We start from the raw sequence: 23,033 nt of genomic DNA, 5'->3' as shown, positions 1-23,033 counted from the left end.
ATGTAGTCCAAATCTATCTTTATTAATAATTTTTATGTACTTAATTTGGAAATTTATAAATCAGAAAATGCCCGGCCTATATTCATTGTCAAAGTACAATGCTATGGGGAGTCAAGACTATCTTCCATGTTATATACTTAATGTCCACGTATTTGCAAACTCTTTGTTCAAAAATTATTTAAGCTGCTGGGTGCTGGGAGCTTCATAGTCGTAGCTACTCAGGAGGCTAAGATCTGTGGATCGTGGTATAAAGCTAGCCCAAGCAAGAAACTGTGAGATTCTTATCTCCAGTTAACTACCAAAAAGTCAGATGGGGAGCTGTGGTTCAAGTGGTAGAGCACCAGCAAAAAAAAATCTCTGGAATAGCATCAGGCCCTGAGTTCAAGACCCAGGATCAGCACAAAACAAAACAAAATCCTCTTTAAACTGGGCACTGGTGGTTCACTCCTGTAACTTCTGGAAGCTGAGATCTGAGAATCACTTTTTGAAGCCAGCTTGGGCTGAAAAGTCTATAAGACTTCATCTCTAATTAACCAGCAAAATGTTGAACTGGAGGTGTGGCTTGAGTGATAGAGCACCAGCCATGTCCAAGCCAAGTGACAGCTCAAATCCCTCAGTTCAAGTCCTCTTATGGGTGTGCATGGGCAGACACACACACACACACACACCATACCCATTAAAAACAGAAAGAGTGACTAATAATTGTAATTCTAGCTACTTGAGTGGTGAAGTGGAAGAGGATCAAGGTTCGAGAGACCACGTCTTATCCAATAAAAGTCTATGCCTGCCAAGGTGAAAACCCAAGAAAGCCCTAGTAGAAAAAAAATAAAGCAAAAAAGGATATGGCATGGCTCAAATGGTAGAATGCACCTTCCTAGTAATTTCCATGTCCTGAATTCAGATCCCATATTGAGGAACAAACCTCTTCAAAATTGTATTTCCTTTTTATATATCCTATAATGACTTATATTAAGGAGTATCTATTGGCTTAAGAATTCTATATAAACTGTGTACAACAAGTCCATATTTATCTCAAGCATCCCCTCATATATGAAATTCTGTTTTTACCTAAGCTTAGTTTAAAGCTAAGAGATAACATTTCCTATGTCAACTGCTCTGTTCTCACTTTTCTTTAGATCCATAGACAAGGACTCTTAGTCACAAGTTCATTTTCTTACTCACTTTTCTGTTAGATGTTCTATGCCTTGTTGGTCTTGGCATCCATATAATTAGTAGGACCAATCATATGAGAACATTCAGGGAAACAGTGTAGAGTGATTTCTAGAGTAATCACTGTACATTCCCGTAAATGCTGCAATTTAATTTTTATAATCATGCTTTCCAGGAATATGGGTGTGACACTGGTGTCTACCCACTGAGGATCTCAACATTTAAGGGTCAGATGTTAACAGTTGGCTTTACATGGCCCAAATACTGAGTACAACCCAGTTCTGGTTAAAGTGAATTTGAATAGTTCATACTTGCCCAACTTAGTCTACTCATACCACTCTACCTTCACTAATAATTTGGGGGTCTTTTTTTTCTGGCAGCCCACAAATCTAGCATCGTATTCTGAAACCACAAGTTTGTGAGGGATCAAAACTGTATTCCACCTGGAAGCTGGTGGCTCACACCTGTAATCCTAGCTACTCAGGAGACAGATCTAAGGATCACAGTTCAAAGTCAGCCCAGGCAGGCAGCACAGTCTGTGAGTCTCTTAATCTCTAATAAACTACTCAGAAAAAGCTAGAAGTAGTTCTGTGGCTCAAATGGTAGAGCATTAGCCTTGAAAGGAAAAAAAAAAGAGAGAGAGAGACAGTGCCCAGGCCCTGAGTTCAAGCCCCAGGACAAAAATAAAAAAGCTGTCCAGATTATTCCAAGGGGTACTGTTTACCAGCAATATCCACTGCCAATTACAGGTTGGTGGAAATTTCCATGAGTAACAACTTGTCATACCCCTTCAGGTACTTAGATTTGCAGTCAATATTATTGTCTTAGAAAAACTGCAAATGAAGACAGTCTTTCACATCTGTACTTTTTTGTTTTTTACATTCTTACTTGGCTTTTTTTGCCTAAGACTGGCGCTCTACTACTTGAAATATATACCTTTGCTTCTGGCTTTTTGCTGGTTAATTGGCAATTGGAGTCTCATGGACTTTCCTGCCTGAGCTGACTTTGAACTGGAATCATCAGATCTAAGCCTTATGCTAGCTAGGATTACAGGTGAATTACTGTTGCTTACTTGAAAGTCAGAGAATGACAGAGTTAAGAGACTTAAAATTTTACTTGACTACAATCTAGAAGAAAAATATTTATATAGAATAGCATAAAATTAGTTTTAGCTGTTTATGTTGTCTGAATGCAAGTATACTTTATGACTTTCGATTTTTAGAAAATATAGAGCCATTTCATATTTTAATAGAAAATTCTATCCATCATATAAATTTACATAATAATGTTAGCATATTTTACTCTCTAAAATCTTCCCACTTCTTAGCACAGATTTTCTAGTGTAGTTGAAAGAGTGAACTCTATATAGACCAGATGCAAATTCAGAGATTACTTTGGTACCTTTTTTCAGTTGTGGTTCATCTTTGGAGATAAGAAATTGAATATTGAAAGTGAATAAATGTAATTGAGATTATTTTATGAACACTGCTAAAAAAAATTGGCAGAAAAGATGAGAGCAAATAGTTACTTGCTTTCCTTAAAGAGATACTTGTTGTCACTCTGTTTTTTACCCAAATACTTTATTTTCACATTAATGAAAAGATACTGAACTATGGCTAAAGAAACAAAATCTCTTAAACTGAACCTTTCATGTGTTTCACAGATGAATCAGCAAATGGCTGGCGTGAGTCTCAATAGTGGGAGTCCAGCAGCAGGCTTTGGCCAGCCTCCCAGCACAACAGCAGGATGGTCTGGAAGCTCATCGGGTCAGACTCTAAGCACACAGCTGTGGAAATGAGAACTGCAGAGCAAGTCTCATCCAAAACTAACATCTGACATTCCTTGCTAAAAGCATCTAGTTCCCCTATTCATTCATGTACATATATATTGGTTTTCTTTCCCCCCACTTGTTCATATTAAGAATTACCTGATTGACCGTGTTGGTCTGTACTGATTAAATTTTTGTGGTGCAAAGCAGGTTAAGAATCCACTTTATGTCAAGGGCAGCTTTGCTCCTATTCCCCATGATTTCATAAAACCATATTATTTGAGAAGCTGCTCAGTCAACTTATATAATCAGTTTTGCTGTCGATAAAATTATAGCGCTAATGTTTGCATATAAGGGAAGTAGTTATCATGTTAGTAATACCTCTAACAGTATAACCCCACCCCCAAATTAGCCAGTAATCCTGTAGGAAGGTACTGTATGATCAAATGTTTAATCATATAAATAGAATGTAAATGTATCACTGAGCACTGTTTTCTAGTGTATCAAGATTCTTTTATTGCATCATTCACTTCACCGTGCTGTTGTTATGATGTGCTTTTCAGGGAACGTGGTTAGTGAAAAGATAAACCTGGATGTTACTGTAAACCTTAAGCATAAGAATTCAAATTTTACCTGCCTCTCATAATTTGGATCTCTTCATATGTACATAGTGCTAACACTAAGACCTTTGCTGCACTATATACAAACAGGGTAACTAAAACAAAGCCACTTTTCATCCTTGAAAGTATATCCAGGTTTATGACAGTAATTGTGTTTACATTTTATGGTGCCTAGTATTGACAAAATGTTATTTCCCTATATTAAACAGGTGAATCCATTAACTTTTTTGTGGATTTTATTTCTACATTGTATACCTGCCACCAGCCTTCCAAATGGTATGAAGTAGAGAACTAGGGATGTTTACTTGACAAAATACCTGTCATCAGGTTCTAAAACCTGTTCAGTTCTACTAATTACAAAGCCAAATGGAAAAGATGAACAAGTGTGTAAGGTACTCAGTAGTATCTTGCACTGTCACTTAGCTTACTGTACAGAAATCTTCATTAGGGTGTAGATAAAACATGCAGAACAAGTGAAGATAGAACATACATTTTGTAGCATCCAGTTAGCTTCTGTTAAAATAGAAGTCCCATCAGATGACAGTAAAAGTTGTTGTATTGAATGAAGTAAAAGAAACAATACCTGAATGATCTGCAGCCTGAACTCCGAATATCCTCTTCCACACCCCTTGACTGGGCAAACTGCACCATCTGGTGTTTCCATTTATACCTCAATTTTCACTGTGTCCACGAGGTACTTTGGCTCATTGGCTAGATTAACCTTCTCTGTCCGAGTATGCCACACAAGAACCTAAAGTGGAAGGAAATATGTTGAGTAGCCACACTTGTAACGCTGAAACTCAAAGTTGGCAACCTGAGTGCAATGAGTACCTTGGTGCAGTTACTTGCTTTGGGTTCCAGTTCTTCAACTGTTGTGATCTGTTTTAGGAAGTCAGATTCTTGCATCCCTGGCTGGGATCCACGACGCGTAAATACAGCTTTTGGATTGGATAAGATGACTTGAAGACTTACAGCAAATCCTTTGCAGAATAATAATAAGAAAGCCAAAGATACTTTAGGACATTGTACTTTTCTTTTTATAATTATACTAAAGCTATTTTAAAACACTTATTAGATTTTATAGTTTACAATTTTGAATAGGAGTATTATTTCCTTTATAGTCTTGAGTAAAATTAGTCACTGTAATATTGTACACTCAGTGCAAAACATGTGCCTGGAGGCAACTACTATAAAATAGGTAGTCTAATCTGTTGATAATACATGGTGAATTTTATGAGTTTCTACTTAACAAAGCTATTATTGATACTCTGAACTCAATGCAGTGAAAAATCATACTTGACTAAATTCTCCTTTGTTCAAAGATTTGTGCTCAGTGTTCGTCTGCCCTAATACCATTATGTGTGCTTAATCAAGACCTGTACTACTCTCTCTGGGTTTGTATCAAAAACATTAGTAATAGAAGCCTATTACCTCAAAAACAGATAATAGGTAATTTACCATTTGTTTTGAACTGAAAGTGGGAGAGGGGTTTACAAATCAGTGCAGGCCATCTGAGGCCCTAAGTTTATTTCCCTCTCTCTCCCTACCAACACACATACAGGTAGAAAATTCCTCCAATGATCTTGGTCATATTAAAATACTATTACTATTTATTCTGTAGTTTAAGAAACTATGATCTGGCCATGAAAGCATTCTGCAAGTCATCTGAACAACTGTGTGGGACACTGGTATCTTATGTGTATAATCCTAGCTACTCAAGAGAGGCAGAGATCTAAGCTAGCTTGAGCAGACTAATCCTCTTACTTCCAAGTAGCTAGCAAAATTCTGGAACTGGAGGTGTGGTTCAAGTGGTAGAATAACAGTGCTGAGCCAAAAAAGCTCAGTGAGAACTTGAAACACTGGATTCAAGCCTTAGTACTGGCAGAATCAAAAAACAAAATAATTGTTTTGGAAGTCTGAAGTCTTGTTGGACCTCTTTGTACCTAATGATTAGGGTGATACTCTAATCAGCACTCTCCATGAGGACCATGCAAATACCAAATGATCCAAGCCAGAATGTTAGAGCTATGAGAAAACCACAACCACCATCAAATGCCAGTCAGCCAGTCTTATGTTCTAGACCCTGCTGCATATGAACAACAGTATAGAACACTGACTCACTCAGCATTTGTTTCATGCAAAACAACAAATTGCTAAAATATGTGTGTTAAAACTCTCTGAGAGTCTGCCAATCCTGTAGGAAGGTGGACGTTGAGCAGAAAACACTGAGTATGGAATTAGTCTGTTTTGCTCACATCTTTTCACTTACTTGGGATACTGGTCAAGTATTGATTCTGGAACTTAGCCATTTCCTAGTTTGTAAGTGAAGTGTTACACCTTCTCAACTTATTATTTGATGTAGGATAATGTATAGGGAGACAGGACTACAAAGCACTGTTAAAAAATTACAGCATAGACAAAAGCACCATAGCAGGTAGTGCCAGGAGGGGCAGGAAGTGTCAGCTTGCCTATCATTTTTCATCACTGGTAACAAATTAGGAGTCTCCTTCAGGCAAGAATTCAACAAAATTGGGCTGGGAAGTTGGCTCAGTGGTAGAGCGCTTGCCTTGCATGCCTGAGGCCCTGGGTTCGATTCCTCAGCACCACATAAGCAAAAAGAAAAAAGCCGGAAGTGGTACTGTGGCTCAAGTGGTAGAGTGCTAGCCTTGAGCTGAAGAGCTGAGGGACAGCGCCCAGGCCCAGAGTTCAGACCCCAGGACTGGCACCAAAAAAAAAAATTTTTTTTTTTTTTTTTTTTTTTTTTTTTTTTTGTCGGTTGTGGGGCTTGAACTCTGGGCCTGGGCGCTGTTCCTCAGCTCTTCAGCTCAAGGCCAGCACTCTACCACTTGAGCTACAGCGCCACTTCCGGTTTTCTGGTGGTTTATTGGAGATAGGAGTCTCACGGTCTCTCCTGCCTGGGCTGGCTTTGAACCGCGATCCTCAGATCTCAGCCTCCTGAGTAGCTAGGATTACAGGTGTGAGCCACCAGCGCCCGGCTAAAAAAAAAAAAAAAAAATTTTTTTTAAGGCTCAATTTTAACCCACATTCAACTATAAACAGGGCTTCATCCTTTTAAATTTTTAAAAGTCTAAATGAGTCTGCCCTTCCTTTTCAATCACACTAAAGCTCCTCGAATATTCTTTACTACCTTAAAGGTACTGATTTGTGTGTGTGTGTGTGTGTATGTGTGTGCGCGTGTGCGCGCATTGCACACACGTATATTGCCAGTATTGAAGCTTGAACTCAAGGCCTGTGTGCTGTCCCTGACTTTTTTTTTTTTTGCTTAAAGCTTGCACTCTACCTCTTTAGCCACAGCTCTACATCTAGCTTTTTTGGTGATGAAGTGGAAATAAACAGTTATAGACTTTATTGCCCAAGCTGGCTTCAAACCACAATCCTCAAATCACATCCCTCCAAGTAGCTACGATTAGAGGAATGAGGAACTGGTGTCAGACAAGGAACTGATTTTCCTATTCTTCGATTTTTTTTTTTTTTTAAGTAGCTAGTCTAAATTGTACTCATAAAAATTATATGAAACAACTTTGATCTGATATTCATTTTATATAAGACTTAATGTTAGGACCACTAAAGGATTCAGATTATGGGTATTTTGCTTTACTTGATCAGAAATATGCTTCTAGCTCTTAATGACAGAATCTACAGTTTAAGCACAGCATAAAACTGCCCGGTTTTGCCAAAAGGCCTCTTTTTGCTTCATTGTAGCATGAAAGCCAGGAGAGGGCGAGAGGGAGAGAGAGAGAGGGAGAGTAGGGGAGGGAGAGAGGGAGAGGAAACCTCAAGGTATACCTTCGAGCTACCTTGGTTTTGGGGTTTCCTCACTTCCAAATATTTATCTAGTCTTTGCATTCCCTTTATGAAATTAGCTTTAATGATATTGGAGCAGCTTTGAGATATTAGGAGCTTTACAGAAACCTTGAGAGTTAGGTTTTCTGTCTAGATGAGTTATATAAAAACTAAAATGCCAGTGAAAAGTAGGTTCAGCGTAATGCCATGGTTTAACATCTATAATCCTAAACTGAAATCTGAGGATTACAGTTTTACACCAATATGGACAGACAGATCCTCAAGATTCTCATCTCTTAACAGCAAAAACCAGAAGTAGAGATGCGGCTCAAGTAGTAGAGCACCAGTGTTGGGAGAAAAAGCTAAGGGAGGATGAGAGACCCTGAGTTCAAGCCTCAATTCTGGCACACATAGAATGTAGTTTAGTGTGAGGGTCGGATTTCCTAAAATATAAGCAGAGTTAGGTCGGAAGGATATTCCTTGCCAGACAGGAACAATGCCTGCCCCATGTATTCATGGCTAAACCATTTATAAGACATTCAGAATTCTAATAACCTGGACTGGAGTTGTAGCTCAAGTGTACAGCAACAGGAGCAAAATAAGCTGACAGAAAATACAAGACCCTAAGTCCAGGTGCCAGTCAAAAAATGTAGGTATGGCTCAAATGTTAAAAGCGCCTGCCTATCAAGTGCAAGAACCTGAGTTCAGACCTCAGCACTGAGAGGGGAAAAAAAGTCAAGTATGTCATTTTACTTTTATACAAACTAGAACGGGAACTTGGTTTCCTCTGTTGTTCTAATAACTAAAAAACGATACTTCAAAATAAGTTTCCTGACCAGCATTTGGACAGAGCTCACCCATACACTGAGAGATCTCTGCCCCAGCTTCTTTTCTGGAGTGCTTCCCACCTCACAATGTGGAGAGCCCCAAAACTCCAGTCACCTTTGGAAACTGAATGTAGGACAATTTCAGATTCCTGGAGAGGAGAGACTGGACTGCTACCCCAGGGCAGCTAATGAGTCTCAGATCAACCAATGGCACTCACTGAGACTGGACACAGTTCACATTCTAATCAGGCAGGGAAGTGTACCTGGGAAGAGCTAGAGCATCGGGAAGAGTATGGGAAGGTTATGACCTGGTGTGGGGTCAAATGTACAAAGGCTCAGCTGGTTCTACCAACTTTGAAAAGTGAGACTTGAAAACAGATTTAAAAGATTAAAATGTGCCCAAGTAACTTAGTTGTGTTCCACTGTAAAGCTAAAACCATATATCCCAATATGTATGATAAAGTATATATATATATATATATATATATACACACACACACACATACATACACACATGTGTTATGTGTATATCTATACATGTTATATGTATATGTCAGTGTCCAGCAGTTTAAAATCAACGTGCCTAAGACAATTGCCATGAGTACAAAAGCAGTAGTAAAAAGTTTCCATGATGAAGAGAAAATTCAGGCAACAGAACAAAGCTAGAAATAACAGATGACAGAATTACAGAACAAACTCATTAAAATATAAGTAATACTTCATATATTGAGGAAGGTAAAGAAAGAGGGAGCATGCACAGTAGAGATATGAGATATTTAAAAAAGCAAAATCACCTCAGTGATGAAAATTACAATGTCTACTGGGATTAACAGCAAAGAATTTTATTAAAGAATAAAAGATTACTAGCTAAGCACATAATGAAAACTACCAAAAGCAAGCCTAGAATAAAATGAATGAAACATACACATTAGATCACAAAAACAGGATAAAAGGTGAAAAAGGGAGACATAAAAATATATTAAGAAGGGGCTGGGAAGTTGGCTCAGTGGTAAAGTGCTTGCCTTGCATGCATGAGGCCCTTGGTTCAATTCCCCAGCACCACATAAGGAAAAAGAAAAAAAGCCGGAAGTGGCGCTGTGGCTTAACTGGTAGAGCGCTAGCCTTGAGCTGAAGTGCTGAGGGACAGCGTCCAGGCCCAGAGTTGAGGCCCCATGACCGGACCCCCCCCCCCCAAAAAAAGTATATATATATATAAAGAAGTATGTATTTCCAAGCTAGGAAAATCAATTTGAGACAGACACAGACGGACTGGGACACAGAGACAGACACAGAGCAAGCACATGCAGTATCATTTAGGTCACTCTACCCAGAGTAACATCATACACAATCTTTTCAAGTATATATGTATAGTTATTAGAATAGACCATACTTTATCAAGTTTATGAACCATAAACCAAGTCTTGGTAAATTAAAAAAATTCATATTATAACTCTAAGCCCTCTGGATATCACCTTTATAATAATTTTTTAAATCATATAAAATAGAAAAGTGTTATTTTCCAAATATCTGGCCAGTTACCAGTGGCTCATGCTTATAATCCTAGTTACTCAAAAGGCTGAAAACTGGTTCAAAGCCAGCCCAGCGTACAAGTCCAAGATACTTATGTCCAATTAACTGCAAAAAGCTGTAAGGAGAGGTATGGCTCAAGTGACAGAGTGCCAACTTTGAGCAAAAAGGCCAAGGGAGAACATGAGGCCCTGAGTTCAAGCCTGTCTAAAAGTATTTTTTAAAAGCCATTATCTGGGTACCACATATTTCTAGCAAAGAATAAAATACAGATCAAAGATGATTTTTTTTAAAAGCCTGTAATCCTAGTCACTCAGGAGGCTGAGATCTGAGGATCTCCATTCCAAGCCAATAGGAGCAGGAAATTCTATGAGATTCTTTTTTAATCATGTTGGTATATTTATATATAAATACAAAATCATATCACTGTATTATTAATGTTAAATATGAGCATTACATATGAACATGATATTAAATATGAACATTACAATTTCTGGATCTGACTCAGTCCATTCTAAAAATACACACAACTTATCTCTAACCACTAAAAATGCTGGAAGTGGAGCTGTAGCTCAGTGAAGAGTGGTAGCCTTGAGCATAAAAGCTCACAGACAGCACTTAGGCCCTGAGTTCAAGCCCTAGATCTGGCTTATATAGATCTGGCTTATCTGCATATACACACATACACACACACACACACACACACACACACACACACACACACATAAGGAGAAAGAATACAAGAAAAGCAGTTAACAATGTAAGTGAAAACAAGACATCTCAAAAATTGTGAGATTCATCCATCTAATGCAGTGTTTGGATGGAGAATTAACTACTTTTAAAATAGGAAACTGGGCTTACTATGTTGCCTGGCCTGGCTCTGAAAACCTGGACTCCGTAACCTACTGAGTAGCTGGGATTACAGGTAAGTTTGTGTCATTACCTCAGACAGAAGTGTTTTAAACAGCTTTAAACATTTACTAAATAAGAAGAGAAATGAGCTCCTACCTTTAGAAAAGGTAAGTACCCAATATATAGGGGATAAGTACTATAAAGTATAGTAGTAGAAATTACTGAAGTGAAACAAAACAATAGAGAATCTCAGCAAAATTAAAACTAACTTGAGGGGAATGGGCGATAAGGTTAAAACATTACCCATACTTCCCAGGAAATAGAAATCACAAATTACCAATACCAGAAACAAGAGACGGTTATACTGCTGTTTCACTGAACCCACTTTAAGCCATTAAAATGTTCACTGAACCCACTTTAAGCCATTAAAATGTTCAATTGCTAAATTAGAAATGTATGTACACACAATACAGTCATGAAACTTGCTGGGAAAAGACAGCTACTTGTATGTTACATTACTACATCATCTCCCTAAAGTACCACACATGTCTTCTCCTAACAGTGTACAGTGTGTGTGTGTGTGTGTGTGTGTGAGAGAGAGAGAGAGAGAGAGAGGAAAGAGGGAAATAGAGGAAAAAACAGTTTCAGTCTTCCATGTCTATGGCCTCTTATTTAAATATAGTTTATATATATATATATACATTAAAGTTGCCATTTATTTATTTATGTGCTGATATTGGGGCTTGAACTCAGGGTCTGGGCACTGTCCTTAGCTCTATTGTGCACGGCTGGTGCTCTACCACTTGAGCCACAGCTCCACTTCTGGCTCTTTAATTGAAGATAAGAGTCTCATATACTTTCCTGCCCAGTCTGGCTTTGAACTAGGATCCTTAGATCTCAGCCTCCTGAGTAGCTAAGATTAGAGCCAATGGTGCCTGGCTTTAAAAAAAAAAAAAAAAGCCTTTTTTAAAAAAATGAAGTATTCGTAAAAAGAGGATTCAATTCCAGAAGTAAGGTTGTGAGTACAGTGCATCTTGGTCAGTCAGCCCTTCCATCATTCTCCCCCAGATTTCCCCTATCCCATACCAGTGAATATAATAACTGTGTTTGCTCACTCTTCCTCCTCCATTGGTGGCTCCAACCTTTTGCCTTTCCCCCAGAACATGTTTCAGCTTCTGTGTTTTCATTTTGTTGAATAGTTGCCTAGTCAGAGGAGTTACATACACCATTGGACTCCTCCCCTAAGTATAGCATCCTTTAGTCAATTTGTGTATATATGCATATAACCTTGAATGTGTTATTATGGATGTTTATATGTTAGATCTAACTTCCACAGATGAGAGAAAACATGCACCGTTTGTCTCTCTGAGCCTGATTTACTTCATTTAATGCTGGTGGGATGTTGGGAGCAGGGAAGGAATGCTGGTGGGATGTTGGGCGCGTGGGATGTAAGCTAGTACAGCCACTCTAAAAGACAGTTTGGAAGCTCCTTAAAAAAAGAGAATGATATTGAATACAGTGATCCAGGTCATACCATCCACTGATACAGCAATGAGCACCTACTGGTAATATTCTAAATCAGGATATAGTAAAGATACTTGCACATCCATAATTATTGCTGCTGTATTCATGATAGCCCACAGAGACAGCCCATATGCCCTACATTTGAGGAGTGGATCAGGAAAATGTAGTGCATATATGTGATAAGTATATATCATGGAATTTTTTTCTCATCAGAAAGAATTAGTATGTCATTTGCAGAAAATGGATGAACCTGGAAAAAATGCCTTTTAAAAGAATCTGACTATTGGGTTTAGCACATTTCTAACTCTGGGCATTATGCTTTGTAAAGATGATTTTTTACCATTGACTAGTCTTGGCATCGCTGGCAAAAATGAATTTACCATATAGTTAAGGGTTTACTTCCTGGCTATCAATTATATTCCCATAATCTGCATACGTATCCTTATGCTAGTTTCTGCATTACTATTGCTGTATTTTCAAATCACCAAATATAGCCACTCCAAATCTTTTATTTCCAGATTGTTTTAGTAATTTTCAGTCCTTCAATTTTCCTTAGTAATTTTCAAAGCACCTCGTCAAATTCTGCAAAAATATGCTTAGAATTCTGATAAGGACTACTAAAACTGGAGGGTAATTTGAGGAAAAATTACCATCTTAGCCATATTGTCTTCTAATTCATAAAGGCATGTTTCCATTTTATTTCTTTAATTCTGCTAATAATTCATCATTTATCATGTACTTTTATTATCTTGTTTATTGTATTTACTTTATTATCATTTACTGTGTTATCTTGTAATTTTTTATTATTCCTGACATTGTGAATTAAATTATTTCCTTAATTTTATTTTCAGATTGTTTACTACTAGCAAGGAGAAATACAACTAAATTTTATGCACTTTTTCAAAGGGAAATTTTTTCCATTCCTCATTTATTAATCTTGTTTTTTTTTATCTTGAAAAACACTGAATTTTGTCATATGCGTCTTTTTTCTGCATGTATTGTCCTTTGTTATTTTACTGCTGTTATTTTAACATATCTGAACAGGTTACATGCTTACCTGTCATCAAATTCACCATTTATTTAGTTTTTTTTTTGCATCAGTATTCAGAAGGGGAACTGGTTTGTAGGGGGTTTTATCCTTACTGTTATCTTTGTATGAAGCAATATTGGTCTGTAAGAATGACTTTAAAATGTTCTTTTCTATTTTTGGAAACTATGAGGGATTAATGTGAAAAGTTTCTTTAAATGTATTATAGAATTTGACTGTGAAAACATCTCGAACTGGGTTTCCTGGAACTGGGTTTCCTCTGGGAGAAGCTGATTATTAATTTGATCACTGTATTTGTTAGAGATCTATTCAGATTTTCTATTTTTTTATTAGCACACATTATCTGTACAGGGGAGTTTTAGTGTGGCATTTCCACACCTGTAAACAGTGTATTGAGATCAACTTCACTCTCTATTACTCCCCCTCTTCCCCTTCCCCTCCACCTTTTAAAAACGTTTTCAACCAATTTCATTGCTCTAGTTTCTTCCATGCAAATCAAATGCTTGGACCAAATTTAGCCTCTTAATTTGACCCACTCTCATCCAGGTCTGTTTTTCTTGTCATTTTATTTTGGCATGTATTAATTGTACCAAGGGGTGTTGCTGTGTTATTTTAGACATGTGTCTATCACATTTTGCTCAGAATATGCCTATTGCTTTCTCTTTACCTCCCCCAATTCACAACTGATAACAGTTTTCACTGAAATTCTCTATGCTCTCTACATTCAACTTCTGATTTTTAAAAAATTTTTTTGTATATGCTGGTACTGGAGTTTAATTAAACTTGGGGTTTCCCACATTTAATCCATTACCTCCACTTCCAGCTTTTTGCTAGTTAACTAAAGTCTCACAGGCTTTATTTTATCTTGGCTGGCTTTAAACTTTGATCTTCAGATTTAGCCTCCTGAGTGGGTAGGAAGCTAGGATTACAGGCATGAACCATCAGTGCTTAGCTCAGATTTTCTATTTCTTACTGAGTCAATTTTACCAGTGTTTTCCATGAATCTGCTATTATCAAGGCTGAGATAGTCTTTCTTAATATTTGTTACACTTTAAAAAATTTTTCAGTTAAGATTGGTAGAAATGCTTGATTGACTCTTGATTTTAATAACTCTCCCCCTACCCCCTACCCCCCTTCCCCCGTTCAGGAAGTCTACCTAAGTCTGGTTTTTGTTCTGTTTTGTTTTTGTTAACATCTAGCAGACTTTCTCCAGGAAAAATTAAGTCCACTATATGCTTTAAAAATATAGAAAATTGGGCTGGAAGGTGGCTCAGTGGTAGAGTGCTTGCCTTGCATGCATGAGGCTCTGGGTTCAATTCCTCAATACCACATAAGCAGAAAGCCTGGAAGTGTCTCTGTGGCTCAAGTGGTAGCGCACTAGCCTTGAGCTGAAGAGCTGAGAGACAGTGCCCAAGCCCAGATATAATTTTATTTGAGTAAGTACACAGAATTGGGATAGATGGGGAGAATGATGTAAGGCATGATACAGATCAAATTGCAGTGCACTCAAACTGACATGTTGTATTAAGAAAATAAATCAAAAATAAAAATAAAGGCTGGGTGCCGGTGGCTCACACCTGTAATCCTAGCTATTCAGGAGGCTGAGATCTGAGGATGGTGGTTCAAAGACAGCCTGGGCAGGAAAGTCTGTTAACCACCAGAAAACTGGAAGTGGTGCTGTAGCTCAAATGTTAAAGAACTTGCCTTGAGCTGAAAAGTTGAAGGACAGCACCCAGGCCCAGAGTTCAAGCCCCATGACTGACAAAAATAAATATAAAAATAACATAATGAAAACATACCCTATATATATCTATATCATCTCTCAATATATACATATATATGTATCTACATATATGTATATATTTACAAATATGTATATATTCATATATATGTTTCTACACTTACTTTATATGTAGATATAACTATGTGGTTAGAATGCTTTCATTCATATATATACAATGAATGAAATTTCACGCAGCCATGAAATTTCCAATATAGCCCTTGTGGCTACTTGTACAATTAGCATTTGGATCAATACAACAGTCACTTCAGAGTTCTCAAACTTCAAATTCTGTATAGTGATTTATACAACTTGTTAGTATATATTATATGCCCCATTTTGATCTCTTAACACCCTAAACACACTTTAGAATAAAAATTAAACAAGAGATATGCACAAGGGATTGTTTTGTGAAAATCAGAATATGTATGTTATAAAGCTAATTTAACAAAGAAATGAAAAACTTCAAGGCTTATCCACTTGAGTAGCTAGGACTATCCGTAAGAAATTCAAAAATCAAACAAATCCCCCAGCGATATTTCTATTACTGATACTATGTTTTCAAATTTAGAAGATATTAACTACAAAAGTTATAAAAGATAGTGATGATTTCAGAGGTGATTTCAGAGTTAAAGTATATACTGTAACTTAGCAAACATGAAGCTATTTCCTCCATTTATGCTTATATAGTACAGTCCAGCATGGAATAGACATTAACAAAATGATAGTTTCTAAATCCTGTGAAGAGCAACAAAATATCACTGATTTGGAGTTGTGTCACCCATGGTAACAAAGGCTACCAAGGGTATGCTTGATGCTAGGGAGGATTTTTTTTTTTTCTTTTGCACCAGTTCTGGGATTTGAACTCAAGGTATGTCCCTTAGCTTTTTCACTTGTCTAGTATTCTATCCCTTGAGCTCCACTTCCAGCTTTTTGGCAGTTTGTTGGTAGACAAATGTCTTACAGACTTTCTTGCAATCCTCAGACTCTGGAGTAGCTAAGATTATAGCTATGAGCCATTGGTGCTCAGCTTAGGGAGGAAGTTTGAGAAAGGCTGGCTGGGTGGATCCCAATCTGGGGCTGCCTGATCATAAACAAAAATGCTATTTCAAATCTACAGTGCAAAAAGGGGTTGGGGGTATGGCCAAGTAATTGCCTAGCAATCATGAAGCCCTACATTCAATTCTCAGTACTGCCACAAAGAAACCTCTCACCCACCCCTCAATGTGTGTGTGTGTGTGTGTGTGTGTGTGTGTACAGACAAACTATCAGAAGTAGTTGGGGAGGGAGGTAGGAAGGTGAGGTAGGGAAGAAGGTGGTTAGGGAGAGGCTGGCTAATGGGCACAAAATAGCAGTTCAAATTCAGAACAAGCGCCAATGTTCTGTAGCACCTAAAATGACTAACAATAAACTAGTACCTATTCAAAAAGCTAACTGGGAGAGAGTGAAGAGGCGATATTGTCCACAAAGAAATATACTCTTTACCTGACTTATGTAACTGTAACTTCATTGTATATCAACTTTATAATAGCAATAAAAAATTAAAAAATAAGACAAATAAGCTACAAGGAGGATTTTAGATATTCTAACCCCAATTAAATAAAATTTGAAGTGATAATATGCTAAGTACATAGATTTAATCAATGCACATTGTGTATATGCACTGAAATATCACACTCTACCCTATAAATATGTACAATTATATGTCAAATAACATTATTTTAAAAAAATAGACCAGAGGTTGGGAATGTGGCTTAGTGGCAGGGTGCTTGCCTAGCATGTATGAAGCTCTGGGTTCAATTCCTTAGTACCACATAAACAGAAAAAGCGGGAAGTGGCGCTGTAGCTCAAATGGTAGAATGTTAGCCTTTAGCCTTGAGCAAAAGAAGCTCAGGGACAGTGCCCAGGCTCTGAGTTCAAGCCCCAGGACTGGCAAATTAATTAATTAAATAAGAAAACCTAGCCCAAACTTGCTATCTCAAGGCAATCTTTCACTTCTACTGCTGGTGCCTTTCAGTTATTAGGATTAATAAAAATTCCTTTCCCATGTCCAAATTCTCTTCTTGCTTAACTTCTGGCTTAAATAATTCTAGTGAGCACTCCGAAACTTAGAAATGATGCCATCCCTCCTGAGACTCCAGATGGACTGATTGGACCATCTGGAAGGGGCTGTGATCAGGAATGAACACCCTTGACCCACAGGAAGGAACTTGAAGTAGCTTCTGTCCATCTATCCAAGCTGTTCTAATCCATGGCAGCCCCTTACAATCAGCTCAAGTCTAAAGAAAAACAATACAACTCCTACACCTATGAAACACTAAGTCCTACCCACCAGAGATTCCTGTCTAATTGGTGTGATGGGGACCCCAGTTGTGGGTATTTTTCCAAAGCTGCTTTGGTGATTCTGATGTGGATTAGGCTTTCCTTAGGGACTTCTGCATTTCTTCCCCCTACACCCCTTTTAAATTCTCATCGTTAAGAAACAATGACAATAAGATGGCCTTAACTTTTCATTTTGATAATCCTTGAACTAGAAAAAGAAACAAGTTAAAATTAATGAATTCAGCAAACATTATTCAAACTACTACAGTCAAAGGCTGTGCTTCAGATGGAAACAGGTTGCAGAGTTGATAGTAGCATTCACCATTTGATGAGGAAATGGGGATTGGGAGGACAGTGACATGACGCCACCTTGTGGACACATGGATTCTAGCAAGATTCTAACAACAGGATGGAGGCATCTGCTGGTTCATTTGTTACTGCTGAGTCTTGAAGCAATTAGTCAGATAGTTTGAAAGGGGTTAAAAGTTTATTCAAGCAATCAACCAAAACAAAGACACTTGGCTAAATTGTCAGAAAGACAATTCATACTCATCTGGAGCTTTACCACTTGAACCACTCCCCCAGTCCATAGAAAAACAATTCTATTTTTATTGGTCGTGGTGCTTGAACTATAGGTCTGGGCACTGTCCCTCAGCTCTTCAGCTCAAGGTGAGCATTCTGCCTCTTGAGCCACAGCACCACTTCCAGTTTTCTAGTGGTTTATTGGACAAGGCTCACGGACATTCCTGCTCAGGCTGGCTTTGAACCCTGATCCTCAGATCTCAGCCTCCTGAGTAGCTAAGATTACAGGCATGAACTACTGGCGCCTGGCTAAAGAAAAACAATTCTTTAACAGTATTGTGATGAAAATTATGACCACAGATGTCTTCAAGAAAGTCAAGGCAGCAAAAATTAAAAAAAAAGAAAAAAGACATTTTCCCCTTTGTGACTTGACTATAAGAAGTAAGCAGTGTCCTTTCAAATCCATCCCTGTTCATCAAGAGTAATTTCTGCAATGTATGCTTGCCTCCGTTGTGCACAGACTCACTGCTGGGCTCACTGGAACTCATGCCACACAGAACACCCTGCAAAACTGTTATAAATGGCATTTTTCTCTTGCAGGCTCAAGCTCAAGTGCTTCAGTTTGTTTAGTTTTTCAGCTGAGAAATTACAAAGATGGAGTCCCAGTCTGCTCCCAAATAACTCTTTCATGATTTTTGGTGGCTATGTTCTGTTACTCTTTGTTTTGGTGGTTTCTAAAGCAAGGGCCAACATTCCTTTCAAAAGGCCAATCTGATTGTTGAGCCAGTTGTTGAATGAATCATAATGAGCCCAGGTCTAGCAGCTCAGACAGTACAGTCCATGAAGCTATAGTAGCATTCGCATGGTTTGGCATTTTTTTTTGCTGTTATTTCTTTTTTCCTTTTTCTTTTTGGTACCAGTACTTGGGCTTGAACTCAAAGCCTCAAGTAGTGTTTGGCTTTTTGCTGGTTAATTGGAGATAAGTCTCTTGATTTGTCTGCCAGGGCTAGCTTCAAATTGTAAACCTCAGACTTCAGTCTCCTGTGTAACAAGGATTACAGGTGTGAATTATCAGTACCTGGTCTTTGCGTGTTCGTAAATATTACGTTGACAGTCAAATGCAAGCTTAGAGCCCATTAATCATAGACCAGCAAAAATGTTTGTATGTGACTCTCACTATAACCAGAGGGGAGATGGTATGACCTAGTCTTCAGGTGAGAAAAAAAAATGGTATTAGATCCCATGTTGTAGTGTTGTTCTGCCTGGGTGGTACCAGGGGTCAGCAGTCCCACATCACAGCTGTCTACAAGAACCCAACCTTTCTCATATTAAAACAATTAACCTAGTTCATCTAAATCATCTTATCTTGTTTTTTAAGAGATGCAACATTCACAGGTATCTACAAAGTTCTACTACGTGCTTTATAAGTGATGCCACATTCCAAAAATTGAGTTTTTTTCACTTCCTCTACTCCAAGATGAAGGAAAGATTGCTTAGTGATTATGGTGTCCCCTTGATTCATGGTGAGAGAGCTGGGGTCCATAGTCAGGTGGAGGTCATTTTTGTGAACACACTGACCTAGCTACTGAATCTGGCTCTTAATCATTGAATTCTTAGGATGCTCCAGACAAATCATGTAGCACATTTAGACTGCATGTGCTTAGGATTCTCATTTGTGAGGATAAGAAGTATGGGAAGGGATGGGAAGGGGACACAATGAGGAAGCAACAATGCTTGATAAGAAATGTATTCATTATCTGCCCATGTAATTGTAACTCCTCTGTACGGTATTCTCACAATAAAAAAATAAAATTAAAAAGAAAAGAAAGCTAACACACCTCTCATTACCTGGAGTGAAGATTAAATAAGAAAGCACACAGGGTGTGAATGTCTGGTGAAGGCTAAGCAAAAGCCATCACCAAGCCAGCTGGATTTCTTCTATAGAAGGAAGAAACTTTCAGTGCTCCAAATTCTTAGTCCTGAATGAATACTTTATTACAATAATATCTTGAGGAAAGAAATCCAGTCCCTAATTACAGAACAGCTACATGAATTGGGATGGAACTCCGGAACCCTCAGCCCACTTCCTGAGTAGTCTTGTCAGCGCTCTGAGGACTCTCCCACTCCACCTCCCAGGCCCTGCTCAGCCCCCTCCAGGGTATACCAAACCAAGCTCTCTGAGGAGAGTGGAGAGGCTCTTAACTCACATGCCCACCTTGGTTCAACACAGCCAGGGCCCCCTGCCCATGAAAAAGGATTAGAAAAGCTATTGAGGTGGGTTGAAATGAACCCAGGCAGAAGAGTCTATGAGACTGTTTTCAGATAGCCACTGCAAAGCAAGCTTGGAGTAGAGTGTCAGCTGAGTGAGTGTAGGGCTCTGTTCAAACCCTAGCTACACCAAAAAGAAATGAACAACAGGCCGCCTATTGCCAGAACACTTGATTCTGCAGGTTATTAAGACAGGCTTGCCCACCCCCTCCCAATTAGATTTCTCTTTTGAAGACCCATACAAAGTCCAGGGGCAGTCATAATGCATCACCTAAGAACAAAGTCCCAAGCTGGTCCCCAGAATCTATACTAATAAACCATGATACATCAAGTCACTTTACTGAGAGCTTTCAGTAACTTTATCTATCTTATACAAAGCATCCATGCGTGGAAAACAGTATGCTTAAGTTACAAATGGCTCCAAAGGAACAAGGAGGTCTCTCCTTCCATTTTCTTGGAGTATTTATATTCATGAAGCAAAGCAAGTGATATTATATTTGACTGAGCTAATTTGGTTTTGGGGCCACCTGATCCAGGTTGGTTTTCAGTTTACCACAGTATTATCTACCAAGAAAGAAGCTGCAAGTGCATCGACCCATGCAGGATGCCTTGCTAAGTATCAAGACAAAGAAACCACTGTATAACTGATTTGTGTGTCTCCAGAGAGAGTTTCCCCATCTGCCTACAGTTACCCCTTGATCTTGGCCTTCTTCACATTTATAGCCATTTGCAATAGCTTTAAAAAGGGGGGAGCTGTCCAGTAAGCTAGCAATGGGGACACACTGGGGAATAAAACAATACTCAGATCCTCTTAAGCCTTGGCTACAGTATGCACAGATATACGCAGAGAGTGGGTGACACCGTGGTCAGGGCTTCTGCTCACATGGAAATGGCATTTGGGGCAGAAGTCGGATGAGGTGAGGAGGAAGTTTCAAAGATAGTAAGGAAGGCAGTGCCGCTGTGGCAAAAGTGAGTTAGTACAGGAGATTCAGAGTGTGAATATGATGGGGAGGGAGCAATGTTAATCTAGGGGTGTCAGTGAAGTCTTTCCAGGGGTGAGTAGGGTGAAGTAAAGATGATATTCTAGTCTCAGCCCCTGTAGTGGCCTTGGGGTGAAAGTAGGGACACTGTAATCATGCTGAAGGAGAGAATTCTCTCGAAGATCCAGCAGAGGGGCTCAAGGCTGGTAAAGGTAGGCCTGATTGCAAGGATTTGTTGACTCCAGAACACAGGGAGCAAGACTCCAGTTTGCATTCCTGTTTGTTTTGGGAGTACGGTTGTGGGTATAAAAAACAAGGAAGGTGGGAAGCCTGGGCAGGTATTGTGGCTGTCTTCTTTCTCATTTCCTGTTCTTTAAACTCCATTCTCCTCCACCAGGATGACAGTGTAGCACTGACTGAAAACTAGTCAGGTGTGTGATCTTTTTCTTCCTAATATGCAAACTCCTATTTTTATAAAACCAGTGTACTGGTTATCAGACTATTTTAATTACCCAAGAGTACCATATTTTCTGCAGCTAAATTATAACCCAAAGGATAGTACAAATTATAACAATTAAAATGAAACCAAATGTAAGTTTAACACATCAATTTAATCATATCCGTGATAATTTCACTGTATCATATATGGTCTTATATAATATATATGGTATTAGCAAGATCTAAATCTCTGCTGAATGATAAGCATAATCTGAAATGCCTTGTTTCTTTAATAATTTTTAATAGCTTTAATAGCTCTAAAATTTTGATGGCTTTAATACTCTGGCTTCATTCCCCTACCCAGATAGTTATCAGAACTCCAAGCTTGAACCTACCCACAGATATTTTCAAGCATATATATTCTAAGCACACCAGCTATGACTTGGAATATACAATAAAACAGAGTCAAACTTCTCAACTTTTTTTTTTAAGGAACTGTAAAAACAAATTTAATCAGATTAATATTACCTCTTTTCTATCTTAGTTTCAAGATCAGTTACTAATATAGCTTGTAACAAAGTCACATGACATAGCTTTATTTAAAAGAATATTTTTCTATGTTTTAAGTTATTTTATTTTTCTATAAAATGTCTATATATTACACTGGAAAATATAATATATGCTAAAAGGATCAGTAAAATACAAAACATTAATAAATATGAAATATAAACTAAATATATAATATAAAATATGCTAAATCATGCATGACATACAAAGAAATAATTATTGCTACCATATGTGTCTGTTCCTTTTATTTCTGTTTTTGCCTGTGTTTTAAGCATTTATAACTCATGATACTATAATTTCTTTTTTTTCATTTTTTTTAATTGTGAAAATACTGTACAGAGGAGTTACAGTTACATGGGCAAGATAATGAGTACATTTCTTATCAAGCATTGTAGCCTCCTCCTTTGTTTCCCCTTCCCATCCCTTCCCATCCTCCCCCAGCCTCCCAAACTTCTCATCTTAACAATCAGTTTTCCCCTACCCCTAGTCTCTACTTCCTTAGGAATCTTACCTTTAACCTGGGAGTCAGAGGTGATTTTGCTAAGGAGAATTTGCCCATCTAAGGGCCTGACCTCACCCTCTCATTTCCTCACCTTTGAGACTTTTCTGTTTTTCTCTTAAAAACATCAGTTTCTCCTCCATCATTAAGGGGCTGGGTGGGGGGAGTTACTTTTCTCTCTTGAAACTCCTCACATCTTTCTTTCCTTCTAATTGCTGCCACGGTCCTGAAAGTGCCATCCTTGGCTCTCCTATATCAGTCACACTCCACACTCTCACGCACGCCCATGGTTCTACCTATTGCTCCCAAAGGTCTGGGGCTTTCCAAATCTCAGAGAAGAGAAGTACCAAGTGGCAAGATGCCCTGAAGTCACAGGTATGAAGGAGCAAAGTGTGATACTGTCTAGGAGAACGGATTCATTTTCCCTACCCATTAAATAATTTAAAGGCAGAAAAGTGTTTAAGGTAAACAGTAAGTTTATGTGGAAGTGAAAGAAAAGCCATGAATAAAAGAGTAA

The 23,033-nt window shown here is 38.3% G+C and overlaps 2 protein-coding genes across 5 annotated transcripts in view; one reads left to right on the top strand and one right to left on the bottom strand.

The window, feature by feature from the left end:
• Positions 1-3,780, top strand: part of Smap1 (small ArfGAP 1) — a 121,375-nt gene extending 117,595 nt beyond the window's left edge. For all 4 annotated transcript variants that reach the window (XM_042687084.1, XM_042687083.1, XM_042687085.1 and 1 more), the window contains one exon: positions 2,834-3,780. In XM_042687084.1, the coding sequence (XP_042543018.1) occupies positions 2,834-2,968 (135 nt within the window). In that variant the 3' untranslated portion in view covers positions 2,969-3,780. The remainder of the gene's footprint in view (positions 1-2,833) is intronic.
• Positions 3,495-23,033, bottom strand: part of B3gat2 (beta-1,3-glucuronyltransferase 2) — a 52,963-nt gene continuing 33,424 nt past the window's right edge. Inside the window, exons 3-4 of the mRNA XM_042687087.1 lie at positions 4,390-4,538; positions 3,495-4,309 (exon numbers count right to left, since the gene is read on the bottom strand). Of these exons, the coding sequence (XP_042543021.1) occupies positions 4,223-4,309; positions 4,390-4,538 (236 nt within the window). The 3' untranslated portion in view covers positions 3,495-4,222. The remainder of the gene's footprint in view (positions 4,310-4,389; positions 4,539-23,033) is intronic.

This window comes from Dipodomys spectabilis, unplaced genomic scaffold (assembly GCF_019054845.1).
Source record: "Dipodomys spectabilis isolate Male_0828 unplaced genomic scaffold, ASM1905484v1 ptg000102l, whole genome shotgun sequence".
NCBI classification, from domain to species: domain Eukaryota; kingdom Metazoa; phylum Chordata; class Mammalia; order Rodentia; family Heteromyidae; genus Dipodomys; species Dipodomys spectabilis.
The sequence above is the reverse complement of the archived record's forward strand: the minus strand, read 5'-3'. Positions and strand labels throughout refer to the sequence as shown.